We start from the raw sequence: 17,626 nt of genomic DNA, 5'->3' as shown, positions 1-17,626 counted from the left end.
ACATGCGCACCGGCCCACGCTTGTTCTGCTTCGCAGCTCCTAGTCCAGCACCCCTGCACGGATCCCGCTCCTCACCCCTCCACACCCCGCGCCCACCCATCTCCCACCCGCAGAAAGAGCCCCCACAGCTAAACCCCCACCGCCGCCGCCCCGTCCGGGAAGGCCGGCGAGGCCCGTGGGCAGGGCCAGAGCTCGGTCCCCAGCCGGTCGCCGCCCCCGCTCCCCGTCCCCATGGCCCCGTCCCGGTTCTGACCCGGTCGGGCTCGTTTCCACCCTGGATTCCCGGGACTTTGCGACCGGTTCGGTCCCGGTTCGACCTCGCCTCGGGCCCGCCCCAAACTTTGCCCCCGCTCGGCCCGGCCCCACGCTCTCACTTCAGGCCGCCATGTTGCCGCGGGGCACGCCGGGTAATCCGGCGGAATCCCCACGCCGCAGCGCGGTGCGTCATCGGGCAGCACGGGAGGGGCGGGGCCGCGCGTCCCCTCCGTCACCGCGGCAACGCGCCGCGCGGAAACCGGGCCGGCGGAGGAGAGGGGCGGCGGGCGGGGCGCTACCAGCGGGCGGGGGGCGATGGGAGAGCCCAAGTGCTGGAGGGGGGAGAGGCGTAGGGTCATTGGCTGGCTTAGGTTGGGGGACCATAAAGGTTATCTGGTTCAAAACCCAGCCGTGGGCGGGACTGCTGTCCACCAGCTCGGGCTGCTCGGGACCCCATCCAACCTGGCCTTGAGCCTGCAGGGATGGGGCACCACAGTTTCTCTGGGGAGCTGGGCCAGCACCTCACCACCTTCTGAGTAAAGAATTTCTTCCTAACACCTAACCTAAATCTCCCCTCTTTTAGCTTAAAGCCATTCCCCATTGTCCTATCACTATCAGGCCATATGAAAAGCCAGTCCTCCTCCTGCTTGTACGCTCCTTTCAAGTACTGGAAGCTCACAATGTGGTCTCTCTGGAGTCTTCCTCAGGGCTGAACAAGCCCTACTCCGTCAGCCTTTCTTCATAGGAGAGGTGCTCCAGCTCTCCGATCATCCTCATGACCCTTCTCCGGACCTGCTCCAGCAGCAGCTCCACATCCTTGCTGTGCTGGGTGTTTCATCCTGGACATAACACTCTAGATGGGGCCTCACAAGGGCAGAGTAGAGGGGCACAAATGCCCCTGAGGCCACAGCTCTCTGTGCTGCCAGCAAGGCCAGAGAGATTCCAAAGTTGAACGGAAAAACCTACCTACAAGTCCTGAGGACTTCTGCTGCCTCTTAGAGAAGAGGGGCTGACAGTAAAAGTGGATAAGAACAGATCAAACCTGGACACAGCTACGATCATGAACTTTGGTTTCTATTGGCAAACTCATCCACTTCATTTTTCTACACTTGAAGATTCAGAAAGTTAATATATTTTACATTTTAACCAAATTGGCCCTCTTGTTCCATTCTGAGCTCACACACGTCCTTTGCCCACTGCCCTCTAAGCCTGTCCTGCAGCCTTACCCTCTGTTCCCTCCCTGTCACTGTTTCTCTCACAAACATCTCCTGAGCTGATGTCCACGTGGTGGTTATTTGAGCCAAGTCCAGTAGAAATGGGAACAGCTGAGAGAAGTCCTGTTAGTATTCCGATGATATTCCCAAATGTATCACATGTACACAGCCTTCAAGTCTGCAATCAGGTAGTGAAAGGCTCAGAGTGCTGCAAGCCCTGCCCACATGGTGCCCTCTCTTACACAATAGAGGACAGGTGCTCAGCAGACCCTGCTTCATGACCTTGGGAATACTGTGCAAAACCGTCTGCTGTGCACCCAGCAAGTACCGCCTGCACTGTGCCACGCGTCAGCAGGGATATTTCAAGAAAGCCTTCAATCCTTGTGCCCCCATAAATTCTCCCAACCCTCCCTGTGCTGGAGTCAGATAACAAGCAGGAGGACAATGGCTCCAAGAATCTAGACTGCCCATCTGCTCCCCACTTCCAGATTCTTGCTTCTGCAGCGCCAGCTGATGAAATTTTCATAGCTGATGAGGTTTCCCATTTCCACAGGGCCTTGCTGCCTTGGAGGGCTCGCAGTTGTGGGCTGTTCAGGTTTCCGTGGGTGTGCACTGATGGCAGTGGTGATTAGAGTCCTTTCCTTTCTTAGAGTAGGATCACAGAATCATAGAGAACCTAAGACAGAGGGTCTATGAAGAGGACCTCCAATCTTTTTAGAAGTTTAGGTGAAATAAACCCCGCTGGATGGAGAGAACTGAACTTTCAGATGGCCTCTGAAAGCTTCTAATAAACTCAACTCTTTTCAAGATCAGATCCCAAGGTCAAGCAGCTAAAGGGAGACAAAAGCAGAACTCAGGATGCCTGAGACCAGTCACCTGCTCTGAGCATGAAGAAAACCCTGTGCCCAAATCCAGAAAGCTTTGACTGCCAATCCCCTGCCCTCTCTGCCTCCACACACTCCACACTGCCTTTTCATGTATCTGGATGGCTTGTGAGATGGACTCACCACTGCTCTGAGCCAAGAGAAGTGACACGATGCGGAAGCGTGACGCTGTGTTGTATTATATTCATTTATATAACACTATTCATGCCAAAGTCTTGTTCTCTGCGAGAGCCAGTTGCTCACTAAAGCCTCTGAAGCTCAATTAACAAGCATCAGGTAATTTAACACTTGACTCCCAATAATCCCTTTATTTTAAGGGGCCTCTGGCGGATGCTGAAGCTCTCAGTAAACAGTCCTAGAAATACATTTGAGATTCTCTCAAATACCAGTTGAATTTATGACCCTTAATGAAGAGCAGGGAGGAGTCTATTCAAAATACTTTCCAACTGGCAGCACTTTATATAGACCCCTGTAACTTTATAAAAGGAACCCCTGGAGGGGCAGGTGCCACCCTGCAGAGGGACAAATCCCTCTGAAGTGCCTATAGTGAAGAAGTAGACACCATAAATAATGACTCTCCACCAGAAGGCATGGCAATATTGGTCCCTCCAGGTTCTCTGCCAACCCAGGTCAAGCTGGGAAGAAAATGGACTGGGCCATCCTTTGGTGATCCCTGCCTGCGCAATGTGTGAAGTCCCATTTCTTCCTGCTTGGAGGAAATGAAAGGACCTCAGGATGCACTCACTTCTGTACAACAAAGTACGACCAGCCTGGGATAGCCAAACACATCTGTGGATGCAGAATTGGATAGACAACCTCCCTGCCAGCATGCCTGGACAATGTACCTACCAAAGAAACACAGCTCACCAGTAAACTAGCTGCTAGCAATATCGGAGTATAGAATTCAATCAATTCTTCTAAATAAGAGTGGGGCTAAATTTTACTGTGAATGTGTGACTCTCCAAAATCACCTGGAATTTGTTCACGGACAAACAGTCATCAGCAACAACAGCTAAAGAACAGAATTGTGCTGACTCAACCAAAACTGCTGTGTTTGTCTTACGGGGCTGCCTAAAGTCATCCACTGCAGATGGGATGTAATTGCATTGGGTGCTGTATTGTCAGAGAAGCAACACAATAACCTACTCTCAGGGTTTGAATCTCAAAACCTCTTACACTTCTCTCAAAGCATCTCTGGACACGTGGAATAAAGGATGAAGGCAGGGCTGAAGAACAACAGCAGCAAAGCACCCACATGGGACCCTGGCTCCTGATCAGCTCAGTGGATTTGTAACATCATGAATTTTGAGCAGAGAGGGATGCACAGCTTACAGTGGTATTTTAAATGCATGTAAGGGCCCTTTTCCCTAACCTGTACATGTGATGAATGCACTTCCCCATTACAACTGCTTCCTGTATGTTTCATATATTTATATATACATTGAAATATATATATTTATAAATTATTATTATATAAATACATATATTTATACATTATAATATACATAAATATATATATTATATTTATATATTATATTTATAGATGTTTTGAAAAATAAAACAAAAAATAATAAATAGATATCAGTGACCCCTACTGGCCATTTCTAACTAGCCATTACAAAGCACAGCTCACTGTTGCTTCTTGTCCCCAGTGTCCCTTTCTGGGTACAGTGACTGGGCTGTGGCAGCCCCCTGCTCCTTGGCCGACTGCTGGCTCTACCGTAGGTGCTCAGCCACCCAGCAGGGCCTGCTGCCCACTCTGTGCCCAGCACAGTGCCTCCAGCTTCCACCATGTGAGTCTTCAGGGCTGCTGTGTGGCCTCACCTCGCCTCACCCAGCCAATGCTTTCTGCAAAGCCTTTTTGCCTCAAGGGTTGCCAGTGCCAGCACAGGTGTACCCTGCAGTGGAGACTGAAGAACTGCCATCTTTTCATGACAGAGAATTAGCCTGGTGAAGGGGCAGCAAGAAATGGTGCCCGTGCCCAAGGGGAAGAGCAGCAGCTTAAATACAAGAGAAAACCCTATCCAGGAACGAAGGCTGAAGTAACGGTGTTAGCCTCAGATCCAGACTCTAGGGCTTCCGAATCCGTTCCCCTTTGTTGAAACTTGTTTAGCTTGTCATGCTAATAAAGGGTTTGAAGTGAACTGAGCTAAAAGTATTGGGAGGGGAAGGGGGATGTCTCTTGGAGCAGAGCCTGCGTGGGGCAGCAGGTAGGGCTGAGGTGCAGGCCTAGGGCCTGACATGGCACGGGGCAGAGCACCCACCTGTACATGAGGGGACATGGTGCGCACATCCACACCAGGGAGCTGGTGGTGGCACCTCCCTGGGGTGCACAGATGGGGGGAAGGATCCAGGCTCTCAGCCCTTGTTTGCCTCTGAGGGCACGGCAGGGACTTGCAGACTCTTCCAGGAAGAGGCACGTGGTTGTGTGCTGTCTCCTACGGAGCCTTTCTGCATGCCTGGTTTTCTTCTCCAGCTCAGAGGGACTTTTTTTTTTTTTTTTTTTTTTTTTTTTTTTTGTGTGTGTGTGTGTGTGTGTGTGTGTGTGTGAATTCTGCAGCGCTGCCTTCCCAATGCAGCTCTCGTTGTTTATAGGGACGGGTTCAGGCAGGCTGGGGAGGAATTACCTTTCCCTAGGACACGCTTGGTGCTTGGCTGAGCACACCACTTCCCTGCTCCACGAGAGATGTTGAAGGCCAAGGAGACAGTCAGTCTGCAATTAGCCTCCCCCTCCAACCTTCATCCATGCCCCCCAGGGCTGGTAATTACGGACTCCCATCCTTCGCAGCCAGGGATCAAGTCTTTCGAAGCATGGGCTCTAGCTTTGTGAAATGACCTTGAAATTCACTGCCACGGACTCCTGACAGGTTTCTCTGCAAACACGGAGATAAGCCAACCTCTGCAAACGCCCAGGAGCAAGCTTGGAGATGAGCTGTGAGGAAGCTCCAAACATTCTCTTCAATAGACTCCCATTAAATGCTCGCGTGCTCCCAGTGAGATAGGGAGGTTTTATTGCTAGAGCTGCCAGCTGGAAGAGGACAGGACAGGGCACGGCTGGAGGTGGGCTTCAAGGCACCCTATGGTGCATGCCGGGAAGTGGAAGGCCTGGCAGACATCCTCTGACAGCTTCTCTTTAACACCTGATCTTTCCCAACCTCCCCTGGCAGTGGGAGGTTGCAGGGAGAAGGGGTGCACCGCCTGAGGGCTGTGTCCAGGGACAGCCATGGCAGTGGCTGTTGAATACAAAAAGGGAAGCCAAAGATCATAGGGCAAAACAAGATCCTATGCGGTGAACTTGTGGGGGCTTTCTGTAAGGGGATGGCTCAGTTTTTTGAGCTGTGGGGGCTAAAGATGATACACTGTTTCTCCAGCCACTCTCCATGTATACCTGACTCCCTTCCTCTTCAAGTGCATTCGAAGTTAATTAGTCAAATATATGCATACATATATATATTTTTTTCTGGTGGCTCTCTTCTGACTTCAAGAGAAATAAGTTGTGCTCAAGGAATCTGTATCTCTCAACAATGTGTGACTTTTCCAGCCCCACAGGGCCATTTTGAGGCTGACACGTGGCTCTGAGCAGTGGGAATCATCTCTCTGAAATACCTCATAGAGCTACTAAAGCAGCTGTCAAGTCCTTGGCCATGGTGATGGGAAAGGCTAGGCCACCGCTCTGTGGCTGCTCTCCAGTGGGTGCATGTGAGTGGTGCCTTCTCACACTCAGCACCCTTCCTCTCCCAGACACCCATCCTCCTGTTTCAGGGGAAGGTAGAAGCCTTACTCCATAGCCTAGAACTCATCTTCAACACCCTGGAGCAGGAGGGTTTATAGCTCTTTGGAGTTCATCACTCTTTATCCTTAATGTCTATATAAATGTCCAGTCATTTTTGTAAGCGTACCGAACATCTTCTCCTCCAGCGATGATTTCCCTGAATGAGTACCCTTTTTAGAATAAAGGGGATCCTTCCTATCATTAATTTTGATTGTATTATTTCTGATTTTGCTGAGTGTCCTCTCAGGCCACAAGGGATCCAAATGAAAAAGACCACCAAGACTCAGCAAAGTTCCCAGGGACTTCAGGGTCACAGGGAATGTGACACTGTGCTTGGGCAACATTCCTGAAGGCTTTGGGAAAACACAAAATAAATCCTGGGGTAGCCTACAGAGGCTGCCCTCACTGCAGCATTAACATGGAGGAGGGTGAATCCCAGAGCTCTCATGGGCTGACGCACCCCTTGTAAAGACACCAGGACCAAGGGAATTGAAGTTTTATCTTAGAATCATAGAATGGTTTGGGTTGGAAGGAACCTTAGAGCCCACCCAGCCCCGGCACCTGCTGTGGGCTGTCACCACCAATTCAGCTGCCCAGGGCCCCATCCATCCTGGTCTGAGTGTCTCCAGGGATAGGACACCCGCAGTTTCTCTGGGGAGCCAGTGCCACTTCCCTTCCTGAAGCCATTTCTGATTGTCTCATCCTAGGAAGTTCTGAAGGGCTTTCGGAGCATTTATACTACAGCAAAACACAGGGCATTGTGGAACTTGATGGATTCACCAAAACTACACATCTCCCTGTTCTCCATCCTTCCCCAGATCCACCACCAGTCCCGCTGTTGCTGTTGACCACAAGCGTTGCTGTGTTTCCTTCCATCCGCCCTCTGCAGGGTGAGAGATTACTGAAATGGTGAAAATCACACAGGAAGAGCCAGGAGCTCCTGCACCCTCGACCTTCACCCTCTCCCTGCCCCTCTCTTGCCCACCCCCTCCACATCCCTACTGCAGGCACAAACACCTACTGCCCATGGAAGCTATTTCTAAGCAATCCCGGGCATCTGGAGAATGAGGCTCTGAACAAATATTGGAGTGTGCGCGTGCGGTGAGCACACACACACACACATCCACACAGAGATGGTGCTGCCGCAGAGTCAAATATAGACCTTGGGGAAGGGGGAACAATGGCTGGGGTTGGGTTACATGGCTGCGGGGCCAGCGAGCTGCTGATGTTTGTTGTGGGCTGGGGTGGGATGGGAGAAACAAGGGGGGTGGCATGGGGGAGAACATTTGTTTTTACCCAGAGACCCCGGGCCAGTGCTGCACAGCAAGCGTTTCAATACAGAGGAAAGGTTCGTCCTGAGCCGCGGGGGAGGATGCTGGTGTAAGCTGGCAGTTCAGAGGTGTTTGCGGCCATTCTCCAGCTGCTTGTGCTGCTCCTCTGTCTCCCTTAAGGGACTGCAGTGGGCAGGAAGGGGTGAGTTTTCCTGGGAGTCTGCAAAGAGAAGAGCTTCTTTCTCTTCTTGCTCTGGGGAAGGTTCCTCAGTGGAGGAGAAGAGGCAGTATCACCCGCTGCTGAAGCCAAGCATCCTCACCCCTCATGTCCAGCTGTCTCCAAGGTGCAGGCTGCAGACACTGGAGGAAAAGCAAGCAGCCCCAGCTGGCTTTGACAGGTAACTTTTTCATCTCACTGGGAATGATGGTACAGAAGGGAGCCTGCAGCTGGCAGGCACGGAGGAGAGACACAAAGGTGCTGTGGTGATGGGGGATTCCCAACCCCACTCTGGGTCTCTTCTCTGTGGGGTTTCCTTCAGCGAAGGGAAGAGCACTGGAAGGATTCTTATGGCTAGGAAAAAATCCTTCCTAATTCTGACCCAGCAGCTGTTCCATGCGCGACGCCCCTAGGGATGACACGGCAGGGATCAGAGCATATTAGAGCCGGGTCAAAGCCAAATGCAGGAATCCCCTCCTCAAATCTCATACCTTGGGTCTGCAAATAGAGTCACTTTGCTGGAGTCATCATGGGCAGCCTGGGGACAGCCAGAGCAAGGCTCAGAGTTTGCCCAAGGATCGGACAAGAGCCCTTCAGTGCTGAGAAAGGAGCATGCTTGGGGTTTCGTTGTGCCTGGTGTATCTATCTGCTCCGTTCTGCACCCACTTTTCTATGCTCACCCCTCCCTGTCTGTGGTGCTCACACCAACAGGAATAAACCAAACCCCAGATTCTTTTTCCTCAGATGTATTCACTTCACCCTCTGAATCCCTGCCATGGTTTCCCTTCTCCACTCCCCTGCCTGGCATGCAGATCTCCAGCAGCCGATTTCCCCTCCCTAGCCTTGGCCACAGATTTCACCTCGGAGATGACTGTTATGGGGAAGCCACGTGTGTGGCTCAGCTCACTGCAACCCAATCCCACCTCCCCCTCCCGCACAACTCCTGTTGTGGATACAGATGCTTCTGGGTACCAACACACAGCGTCGATCTGCAAGAGTTTTTTATAATGTTAATTCAATCAAGGTTTACCTGCATGCAGGTATGGCCTCGCAATGTGGTGCAGTGCCAGGGCAGATATCCACAGAAGAGAATGAGAGCAGGATGGAAAACTGCAGGAAGCATCCTAGAGCTGATGCACCTCAGTCAGCATCCGAGCTGCAGGAGACTGGGACCTACCTGATCCTCAGGGCCCTTGGAGCAGTTCCATGGGGTGATCAAGATAGGGGAAGGCAGGCAAAGAGAAGCACGGTGTTTTTGCCTGACAGGAAAGCAGAAGGGAGGCAGAAAGGAGGCACATGAGGTAGGAACCCATAGTACAGCTCCCTAGAGTTGTGCTGTCTGAACAAACCGAGGTCTGCAGGCAGATGAAGTGCAGAGCTGGACTTTGGTGGGGCTATGAGAGTCATAGGGGTTGCAGGAAGTGACAAAGAGAGGGCAGGGATGTGGTGAGGAGGCAGGAACTGATAATACCCACATGAGTACCAGGAGCATTCGGTTATTCTTGCTTCCTGGAGGAAAATAGCAAACTCTGGGGTCAATGGAGTATGGAAAAGGGGCGGATGATTTCTAATTAAGGATAGCTAGGCCTTGGAAGGTGGTGGAGTAATCTGGTCTTATAGAGTGGCAGAAAGGCCATGCAAGGTGAGGAGAAGCACAGGCAGCTGTTCCTCTTAAGGACTTGGCTGCCCAGCCCCTCACACAGGGCTGTCTCCATGTTGGAGCATCGGTCTCTATGTCTCACAAGCAGCAGCAGGAGAAGCACCAAGAACCACAGCTGGGTGGGATGGCTCCTTCCTGGCAGCTTGGCAGGGTGCCTTCTTACTGGTGTGGTTGCCTCACGTTGTTTCTCTAGTTTTGGACTTTAAATCGCAGGGCTTGAAAATGAAGGTGTGCTCAGTGGAGGGACCGGAGATGGCACAGAGGGTCTGGGGTGGCATTTTCACTTCTCTCAATATCTTGAAGCTTTGTGAAGCCCGGGGGAAATCTGGTGGGGTTTCCTGGTGCGTAGGCAGAGGTGCTGAGCGGGAGGTGACCAATACGGGAGCCCGGCATTGCGCGACTCCAGCTGCGAAGCCTCCGTGTACGGGGATGTCTGACCCTGCCCCCTGCTAAGGGGTTCCTCCGGGATCCGACTCCCAGCCCGGAGCTGCCACGGTTCGTGGGTCCGGGGGATCAGCCTGGCCCGCGCAGTGACCGTGGGTGGGTGGGAGTCCTGCGTGTGGCCGCCCCCGGAGGCAGCGGGAGCAGGGCAGGGGTGAGCGGGCAGGGCGGGTCGGGCCGAGCCGGCCCGGGGGGGCTGCCTGCGGTTTGGGGCTGCGGGAGGCGGGATGTCCCGGGGAGGGAGCGGGGATGTGCAGGCACACGCAGCCGCTGGCAGGCGGCCGGGGCGCACGGCGGCGGCGGCGGCGGCGGCGGGCGGAGCGGCACACGCGGCAGCTCCCTCCGCAGACCCGCGCCTCCCCATCACCCCAGCCGACCTCCCAGAAGCCGCGCCGGCCACCACACCCACGACCCCCCGAGCCCCGCGATAGCCCCACGAGCCGCCGCGTCGCCGAGGCGAGCCCACCGGGGAGGTGGGCGGGTCTCGCTGCGCGGCCCCCGCCGCCCGGGAAGGCGGCGGGGCCCGGGTGGTGCGAGGCCCCCCGGCCGGAGAGGGGGAGCAGCGGAGCGAGCGCTCCCCGCCCGGACCCTCCCGGGAGTGCGGGGGGATCCGGAGGGGTCGTGAAGCCGCGGGGTCTGAAGGGGCCGAGAAGGCTGAGCCGCTGCGGCGCGGCATCTCCCGGTGCATCCTGCCGTGCCTCGATAGCTCCGGGCCGGGAGACTGGGGAAATGCCCTCGTTCTGAGGTTGTCCCCGGTCGCCTCCGGCGGTTCCCGCTCACCCGCGAGAGGGTGTCTGTAATTGCCCCCGGGGGGGCCCTCATGCCCCGGGGCACTGGAGGGAATTAGGGAAGAGAGAGTGGGCGCGTCCTGTGCCCCAAGGCCAGGCCCGCTGACATCCGCGTGGGCTCCGATTTCCCCCGGGATGCGGCCACCGAAGGCAGCACCCGGAGGTCCGGAGCTCGAAGGGGCAGCAGTGGGGAGCCTCGCGCAGCGAGCTTTGCAATGACGCGTGGTGATCGGCGGTCGGGCTTTCAACAGCCCTAAGGGATGGGCTGCCAACTGCTCACCCGTCAGCCCTCAATTATTTTATAAGTTTCCTAGGCATTGCTTCGCCCTCTCCTGAAATGCTGCAGCTGTCCATTACTGCCCAGCATTTCAGGGCAGGAAGCGCAGGACAGTCCTGAGAGCACGGTGACAAGGGGAGCACACAGAGGGAGGATGCTGTGATCCCTGCTGGAATTTGGCTGGGACACTGTCTGAAAATGCTGTGTCCTTTGTGGGCGATGGTTTGTTTGTGGCAAGATGCTCTTAACAGCATCACTGCTTTGGGCTCAGTGGGTGATTTTGTCTGGTCCACATGTGTCGAGCCATTAAAAGTGTCCCTAGCATCTTGTCCTGCAATGGATGTAGGTGTGGAGGTGACTTCTCTCCAAATCTGGAAAGTCTTCCAAGTAGCTGCAGACCCAACGCAACCTTCTCTCACTTCACAGTGGGGCTGAGAGCAGCACGGCCTCTGCTCATCACACCCACGCAACTGGATGGAGCCTGCTCCATGCCACGCTCCTCACGGGATGGCTTAACCCCTCCCATCTCATTATAGTAATATCCTTATGATATCACCCTAGAATTTCCTGCCCTAAACAACCCCAGAAGGCTGGGAGGGATTGAAGTGTTTTTTGAAGAGTGTTTAATGCTACTTTACAAGGGCAGGAGGTGGTCAGAAAATCAGGGCTCACAGGTCTCTCTGTGGGGTGGCAGAAGGAAAGGGCAGAAGCTCACCCAGCTAGTGAGCTGCTTGGGGCTTCAACCCTAGGGCCTATTGCTTCACCCCCTTCCTTACCAATGCTATTTTCCCTGGTGCTACTTACTGCCCTCTCACCACCAAATCCACCCCATTCCCTTTCGTCGTAATTGAGCCAGACGGAGCTTCGCATCTTAGCCACCAGCTTACGAGGTTTGCTTGCTGCAGGCAGTGAGTCTTTGAAAAGCAGCCCATGTGCTGTGAGCATAGGATAGATGCAGTGCAGGAACCTCACACCTCACTTAACACAGAGCTCAGGTCCCCTGATGCAGGGAGGGAAGGGGAAGGTCCCCTTGGCAGCGCTAGTGTTCATAGAGCCTTGAACAGAGCAGTGTAGCAGCCTCAGCTGCTGTGCACTCAGCACTGAGTGTATCTGTTTGGTCTCCCATATGCACGTGTCAGAAGGCTTCTAGGTTCTTAGTGCTCCAATGTTGCATTAGAGGAAGGAGCATGGAAGGACAGAGAGGTATGTGGTGAGAAGCCCGTACAAAACCGGATGTTTCAGCTCAGAACTCCCAGGCAGTGGAGAGGAAGGGACACGTGAAGTGATGCTGCAGTGTGAGCCAGAGGCCTTTCCTCAGCCAGCTCTTTTTGCCTCTGTAGGTGTTCATCTCGGTGGGGCCACACTGACCATGCTCAGGAGTTTCTGTCTCCAGCTCATGTCCTTGCTTTGGATCCTCTTAGCCCATCACCAGCTTGCCCAAGGTGAGTCTCTGGGTCCTGCTCTTCTCTGTCCACCTTTCTAAATCCATTCCTGGCATGGACAAAACTCCTGAGCTCATTGTGCAAAATAGAGCTGGCCTGACATGGAAAACCAGACAATGCTGCTTCATCATCCATCACCTGGGAGGCAACTAATGGTGACCATAAGGCCCTGTTGCGGTGGCAGCTGGGTGGCAGTGCATGAGCAGGCGGGAGGTCCCAGTGCCCCACATCTCACTGTGATAGGCCCTCTGGGAGAGGTAGGGTGAGAGGGGGAGAAGATCCTGACCCCAAATGGCTAATCCTGGATCCCGTGAGGCAAAATCCTGAAGATTATCTTGCCCTACCCCCACTCCAGATAAGTGCTGAATTCCCAAAGCCATCTGCCAGGAGAGGTGCTCACAGGCAGGAGGGACAGTGATACCCAAGCCTGGACCGAGCAGATCCAGCACCACTGCCCTGGTTGGATTTGGGAGGCTCCTGCCTCACGGATGGAGGTTTGGGAGGCTCATGCCTCATGGATGAAGGAGCCTGATCAGGGCGGGCAGTCACTTGCTGGCCTGGGTGCACATTGGGTTCCTGTAGAAAGCGCTGAGCAGGTGACGGGACGGAGGGGGAGGTTGGGATGAAAGCAGACAAGGAGCTGGAGAAAGCAGGCTGACGTGGATCATGAGTGAGACGTGGCATGGCAAGGCCATGGCTCAGTTACAGCCTCTTTATGGTGGCCTTTAAATAAATAAGCAGAACTGGATACCTGCTCCTCAAGGTGAAGGGGAGTGCTCGGGCCCTGGCTGCAGTCTGCTGCATGCAAACAGTTTTTCTCAGGAATGGGAACATCCTAGAGACACAAAGGACCCGTTCTCACTACTTCTGCCTTTGGTGCCTTTGTGCCCTGTGTGTGCCTGAGCCTTCCCGCCCCAATGGTCCAGGTGCTGTAGTACAGGCCATAGGGTCCCATTTTTCAGTTACCTGCAAGCCAGCAGGGCCAGAGCAGACCTGGGGTCGCCCATGATCTCTGTTTAACCTCAGCCCCCTGTCCCTGCCTTGCAGGTGATGACTGCAGTGAGCACTGCAACCTGGCCCATGGCAGCTGCGACCAGGATGGGAAGTGCAGGTACGTTCACCTCCCTCGATGCATTTATCTTTCCTCATCCACACCTCAGCTTTGGCAACACCCCACCGAAATTGCCCCAGTGCCCAGGGACTTCTGTCCTTGTAGTTTTTAGGCTTTCTCTTTTGGGAAAGGAAAGCCGCTCACACCTTCTCTTCTGCACCACAGCCTGTGATACCCAAGGGAAGGGGTGCTTGCTGCCCACGCTCAGGTTTATCCTGAGGTTTATCTTCACGCTGTTTTGTTTATAGCTTTTGCAGTATCTGGTGCCACCTCCGCTCAGCCCTGCTTCCATAGAGATGCCCTCTTTTCTTAGCACTTGCTGAGAGCTGATAGGATGAGGGAAGGCTACTGGGACACCATAGCTTTGCTTGTTGGTGGCTGTGGCCACCACACCGCTCCTCTGGGGCAGAAGACTCGTCGTATCCTGTAGGGCTCTGTTTTCCCACCATGCTGCACCCATAAGCCTGTAGAGTCACGGAGTTGTAGAATATTCCAAGTTGGAAAGGACCCAAAAGGATCACTGAGACCAACTCCTGGCTCCATCTAGGACCATTCAAAATTCAGATCATACTTCCAAGAGTGCCATGACCACTGCCCTGGGTAACCTGTTCAAGGGCCCGACCACCCTCTGGTGATTAACGTTTTCCTAACACCCAACCTGACCCTCCCCTGTAGCTCAGTGCTTTCAACATGCTGGCCACATCATGTGAGAACTTGCATAGTGACCACCCACTCCAGTACAGGACCTCTCGTCCCATCCCCTGAGGATCCTGGTGTTACAGATGGGGCTTCTCTCTGCCTGTCTGGCTGTGTGGTGGGAGATACACAGGGCTTGTTCAGTAGGTGCAGAAAAGCTGGGTGTCACAACGCTGCCCTGTCCCCTCAGGTGCGACCCAGGCTGGGAGGGCGAGTACTGCGAGGAGTGTGTGCGCATGCCGGGCTGCCTCCACGGGACCTGCCACCAGCCCTGGCAGTGCATCTGTCACAGCAGCTGGGCCGGCAAGTTCTGCGACAAGGGTGAGTCCCTGGCTGTGCGGATGGCTGGCTCTGCAAGGGACAGTGGAGCATCATCCAATCTCATTCCCATGCTGTGCTTCAGGGTGCCGTGGTTAAAGTCCTGCACTGATAGGAGGGATGGCACAGCCAGAAGCCACGTGTGGGATGCCAGCTTGGGCTGCTTTGGCTGTCCCCAGCTGCATGCTGGGAGCAGCATAGCACTGTATCCAAGTGCTGTTATCTGGCCTAACAGTGCAACTCCCCCATGCCACCACCATGGTGAGCTCCTGCTGGCTGGCGCGCACAGCACTGGCACATCACACAGGCCAACAAGGGGTCTTCTTGCCACCTCCAGGCCTGGCTTGCTAGTGCTTCATGAAAGGAAGGAGGGAGAAGGTGTGGCCACTTTCCCATCCCCACTGGGTCTGGCAGAGTTTGGGAACTGAAGTGACTGCATTAATTCTCATTTCTCACTCACTCCACCTTTTCTTTCCCCCCTCAGACGTCCACATCTGCGAACATCAGTCCCCATGCCAGAATGGGGCTCAGTGCATCTATGACCGAGATGGGGACTACTCCTGTCTGTGTCCAGAGGGCTTCCATGGGAAGGACTGTGAGATGAAGGCAGGGCCATGTGAGAAGGCAGGGTAAGGCACAGCATTGTGATGACAGACAGCATTAGTTGCAGCTCAGCTTGGCTCGTTGTCTCTAGATTTCCATGCACTAATGGAGTTAAGCCAAAACCATCTTTGGCTTTAGTTTAACTTGGCATGCTGTAGTCCTGCTAGGGCTGTGATCTGAGCAGGTTCCCATCCCTTGTCAATGTGGATGCAATGAACTGACACCAGTTGTGCCTTAAGGAGCACCAGGAGGAACTGCATCTTCCTCAGATCCTTGGCTTGCGGACTCTTCCCATTGAGCAGTTGCCCTGTGCCTTGGGGACATCCCAATCTTGTCACTATAGAGGCAGAAGCTTTACCGCATCCTCCTTTACCGCATCCATCCACCTGCCCTGTGGCTTGGCAGCCAGCTCCAGTAGCGAGTTTCCATCCCCATGGCAGGGGGAGTCGCTTGTTTTCCAGGGCCATGACCTCCCTCCTCTCTCCTTGCAGGTCTCCATGCAAGAATGGGGGGCAGTGTCAAGATGAAAACGGCTTTGCCAGCAACTTCACCTGCCGGTGCCTCGCTGGCTTTGTGGGGGCTCTCTGTGAGCACGACGTGGATGACTGCCTGATGCGGCCCTGCGCCAACGGTGCCACCTGCCATGATGGCATCAACCGCTTCTCCTGCCAATGCCAGGTGGGCTTCGAGGGGCGTTTCTGCACCATCAACATCAACGACTGTGCCAGCCAGCCCTGCAAAAATGGGGCCAAGTGCTATGACCGCATCAATGACTATGACTGCTTGTGTCCGGACCGTTTCACTGGCAAAACCTGTGAGATCTCCATCCCTGAGCCCACCTGGGCTCCCCCCTACCATCCTTTGAACCACGAGAGCGGCTGGGCGATTAGGAGCACCACCAGCGAGATGCCTGAGGTGACACAGCCAGAGTCCATGAGGAGTGCAGTTACGGGGCGGCGCGTGGCCAACCACAGTGAGAAAGTGCCGGGAGGAGGGTTGTTAAAAATCTCTGTGAAAGAGGTGGTGACCCAAAGGGACTCAGGGCTGAGCGAAGCCCAGCTGGTGACAGTGCTGGTGTTTGGGGTGCTGACGGCAGTGCTGGTCCTCATCACTATCCTGCTCATCCTGAGGAACTGGCAGAGGGGCCGACAACGGTCGAACTGGTGCCAAAGCCCTTCACAGGCTGCCAGGAAGCTCCAAGATCAGGAGTGCCAGGTGGGCATGTTAAACTCGGTCCTGATCGAGCCCAGGAAAACAACAGAGCTCTGAGCACTCTGAGCCGGGCCCCTGCAGGTCATCATGCTGGCAGACCCCTCGAACTGCACCCCAGGCAGCTGTTCTGGTGCAAATTGGGCAGTAGGGAAAGGCTCCTTGGGCAGTGAGCACATCAACAAAACCCCACGGTGCTGAGCTCGGTGCAATGGGCCCAAGCCATCTCCACCCGGCCAGCGCCTGTGCGAGTGAAGGCAGGGCTGCATGGGGCCAGCCCTGCAAGGGAGCAGCATTGGTACCGCTCCAGTGTGAGCACTTGGAAATGGACTGGGACTGCTGGAGTGCTGTCTCACAAGCGTCTTCTGCTAGGTCCTCTACAACTCATCAGACTGGAACAGGGTCTCCCAGATCTTTCTGGAGGCTGTAGTTTCAGATGCCGTGTTCCAAGGGCACAAGCAGATGTGGCCTTGTGGCCAGGCGAGCCAGTTTGGAAAGACTAGAGATTGTTTAGGGTCTCCTGCCCTTTTTCTGCCCTACGTGACGCTCCTTCCTCTTACCATCAGACTTAGTATTACAGACATGTTCTGTACCTTTCTCCTGATGATCTGTGGTGTCTCCTCTCCCCACTTATGGAGCCGTCCTTTCTGGTATGGACACAGACAGCAAAGCTCCTTCCCCAACCCAACGTGCACTTCTGCTTTACTGTTTGCTGATGGGGAAGCGCATGGCCTCTTCCCTGTGGGGCATCCCGGGCCTGAGCTGGTCCTTCTCATGTCCTCACAGGTGAAACTGGCGCTGGCCAAGACTGGAGATGTGCTGCAACTGGCTCAGGAGCAATACAGGATCCTCATTTCCCCTGCCAGTCCCTCCAAAGCACCCTGCTGGCATTAACCTCAAACCAGCCCTTGCAGAGTTTCTTGATAGTAACCAAGCTAAACTCCCTGCAGTGGATGTGTGGACAGGATACGGAGCCAATGATGACTGTAGAAAGCAGATACAGCACTGCATTCTCCTTGCTAAAGCAAGGCTGAGAGGCACTTAGCCTTGGTACCAGCTCTGCTCTGCCTTTTCTGGTCTGGTGTACAGCAAGCAGGGCCTACCTGCCACAGTCAGGATTTTCTGTGCCTCCTCACAGGAATGAGGGGTCAAACAGTGGAAATCTTAAAAAATAAACAACAAAACAACCCCTACTACTGGCCTGTAGGGTCACAGAACAGGGTTTGAGGTCATGTAGAAAGAGAGTGGCCAGCAGATTAAGCACTCAGCCAGGAGAGAGTCCTGGGAGAGGGGTCTGGGGCTTCATGAAAAAGATTATTTTTTTAATACATGAATGGATAATGTACCTTTATCAAATAAAACAATTACAAGCCCAGAAACTGTATTAGAGAATGATAAAATAATTTAGGTTGAAGGCATTTCTGTACATCAACCTCCTGCTCTCAGCAGATTCAATTACATCACATTG

At 54.2% G+C, this 17,626-nt stretch overlaps 2 protein-coding genes across 3 annotated transcripts in view; one reads left to right on the top strand and one right to left on the bottom strand.

The window, feature by feature from the left end:
- The window catches only part of TJAP1 (tight junction associated protein 1), a 38,469-nt gene extending 38,051 nt beyond the window's left edge, over positions 1-418 (bottom strand). The window contains exon 1 of one of the 2 annotated variants that reach the window (XM_042881297.1): positions 375-418. The gene's annotated coding sequence lies outside the window, so the exon portion shown is untranslated. The other variant, XM_042881291.1, reaches the window with a different exon arrangement.
- An 11,730-nt stretch (positions 419-12,148) lies between these two features.
- On the top strand, positions 12,149-16,319 carry DLK2 (delta like non-canonical Notch ligand 2). Its single transcript, XM_042890963.1, has 5 exons — positions 12,149-12,221; positions 13,269-13,332; positions 14,219-14,349; positions 14,831-14,975; positions 15,441-16,319. Exons 1-5 carry the CDS (start codon positions 12,149-12,151, stop codon positions 16,216-16,218), a joined length of 1,191 nt encoding a protein of 396 aa, XP_042746897.1. The 3' UTR covers positions 16,219-16,319.
- The last annotated feature ends 1,307 nt before the right edge of the window (positions 16,320-17,626 follow it).

Source organism: Lagopus leucura, unplaced genomic scaffold (assembly GCF_019238085.1).
Source record: "Lagopus leucura isolate 7727_CA_CO unplaced genomic scaffold, USGS_WTPT01 Super-Scaffold_73, whole genome shotgun sequence".
Taxonomy (NCBI): Eukaryota; Metazoa; Chordata; class Aves; order Galliformes; family Phasianidae; genus Lagopus; species Lagopus leucura.
This window is presented reverse-complemented; position numbering and strand designations above follow the sequence as displayed.

Coding starts and splice junctions, on each gene's coding strand:
- DLK2 (XM_042890963.1), top strand. CDS start 12,149: ATGCTCAGGAGTTTCTGTCTCCAGCTCATGTCCTTGCTTTGGATCCTC. Junction 12,222..13,268: donor CCATCACCAGCTTGCCCAAG/GTGAGTCTCTGG, acceptor CCTGCCTTGCAG/GTGATGACTGCAGTGAGCAC. Junction 14,350..14,830: donor CGGCAAGTTCTGCGACAAGG/GTGAGTCCCTGG, acceptor TTCCCCCCTCAG/ACGTCCACATCTGCGAACAT.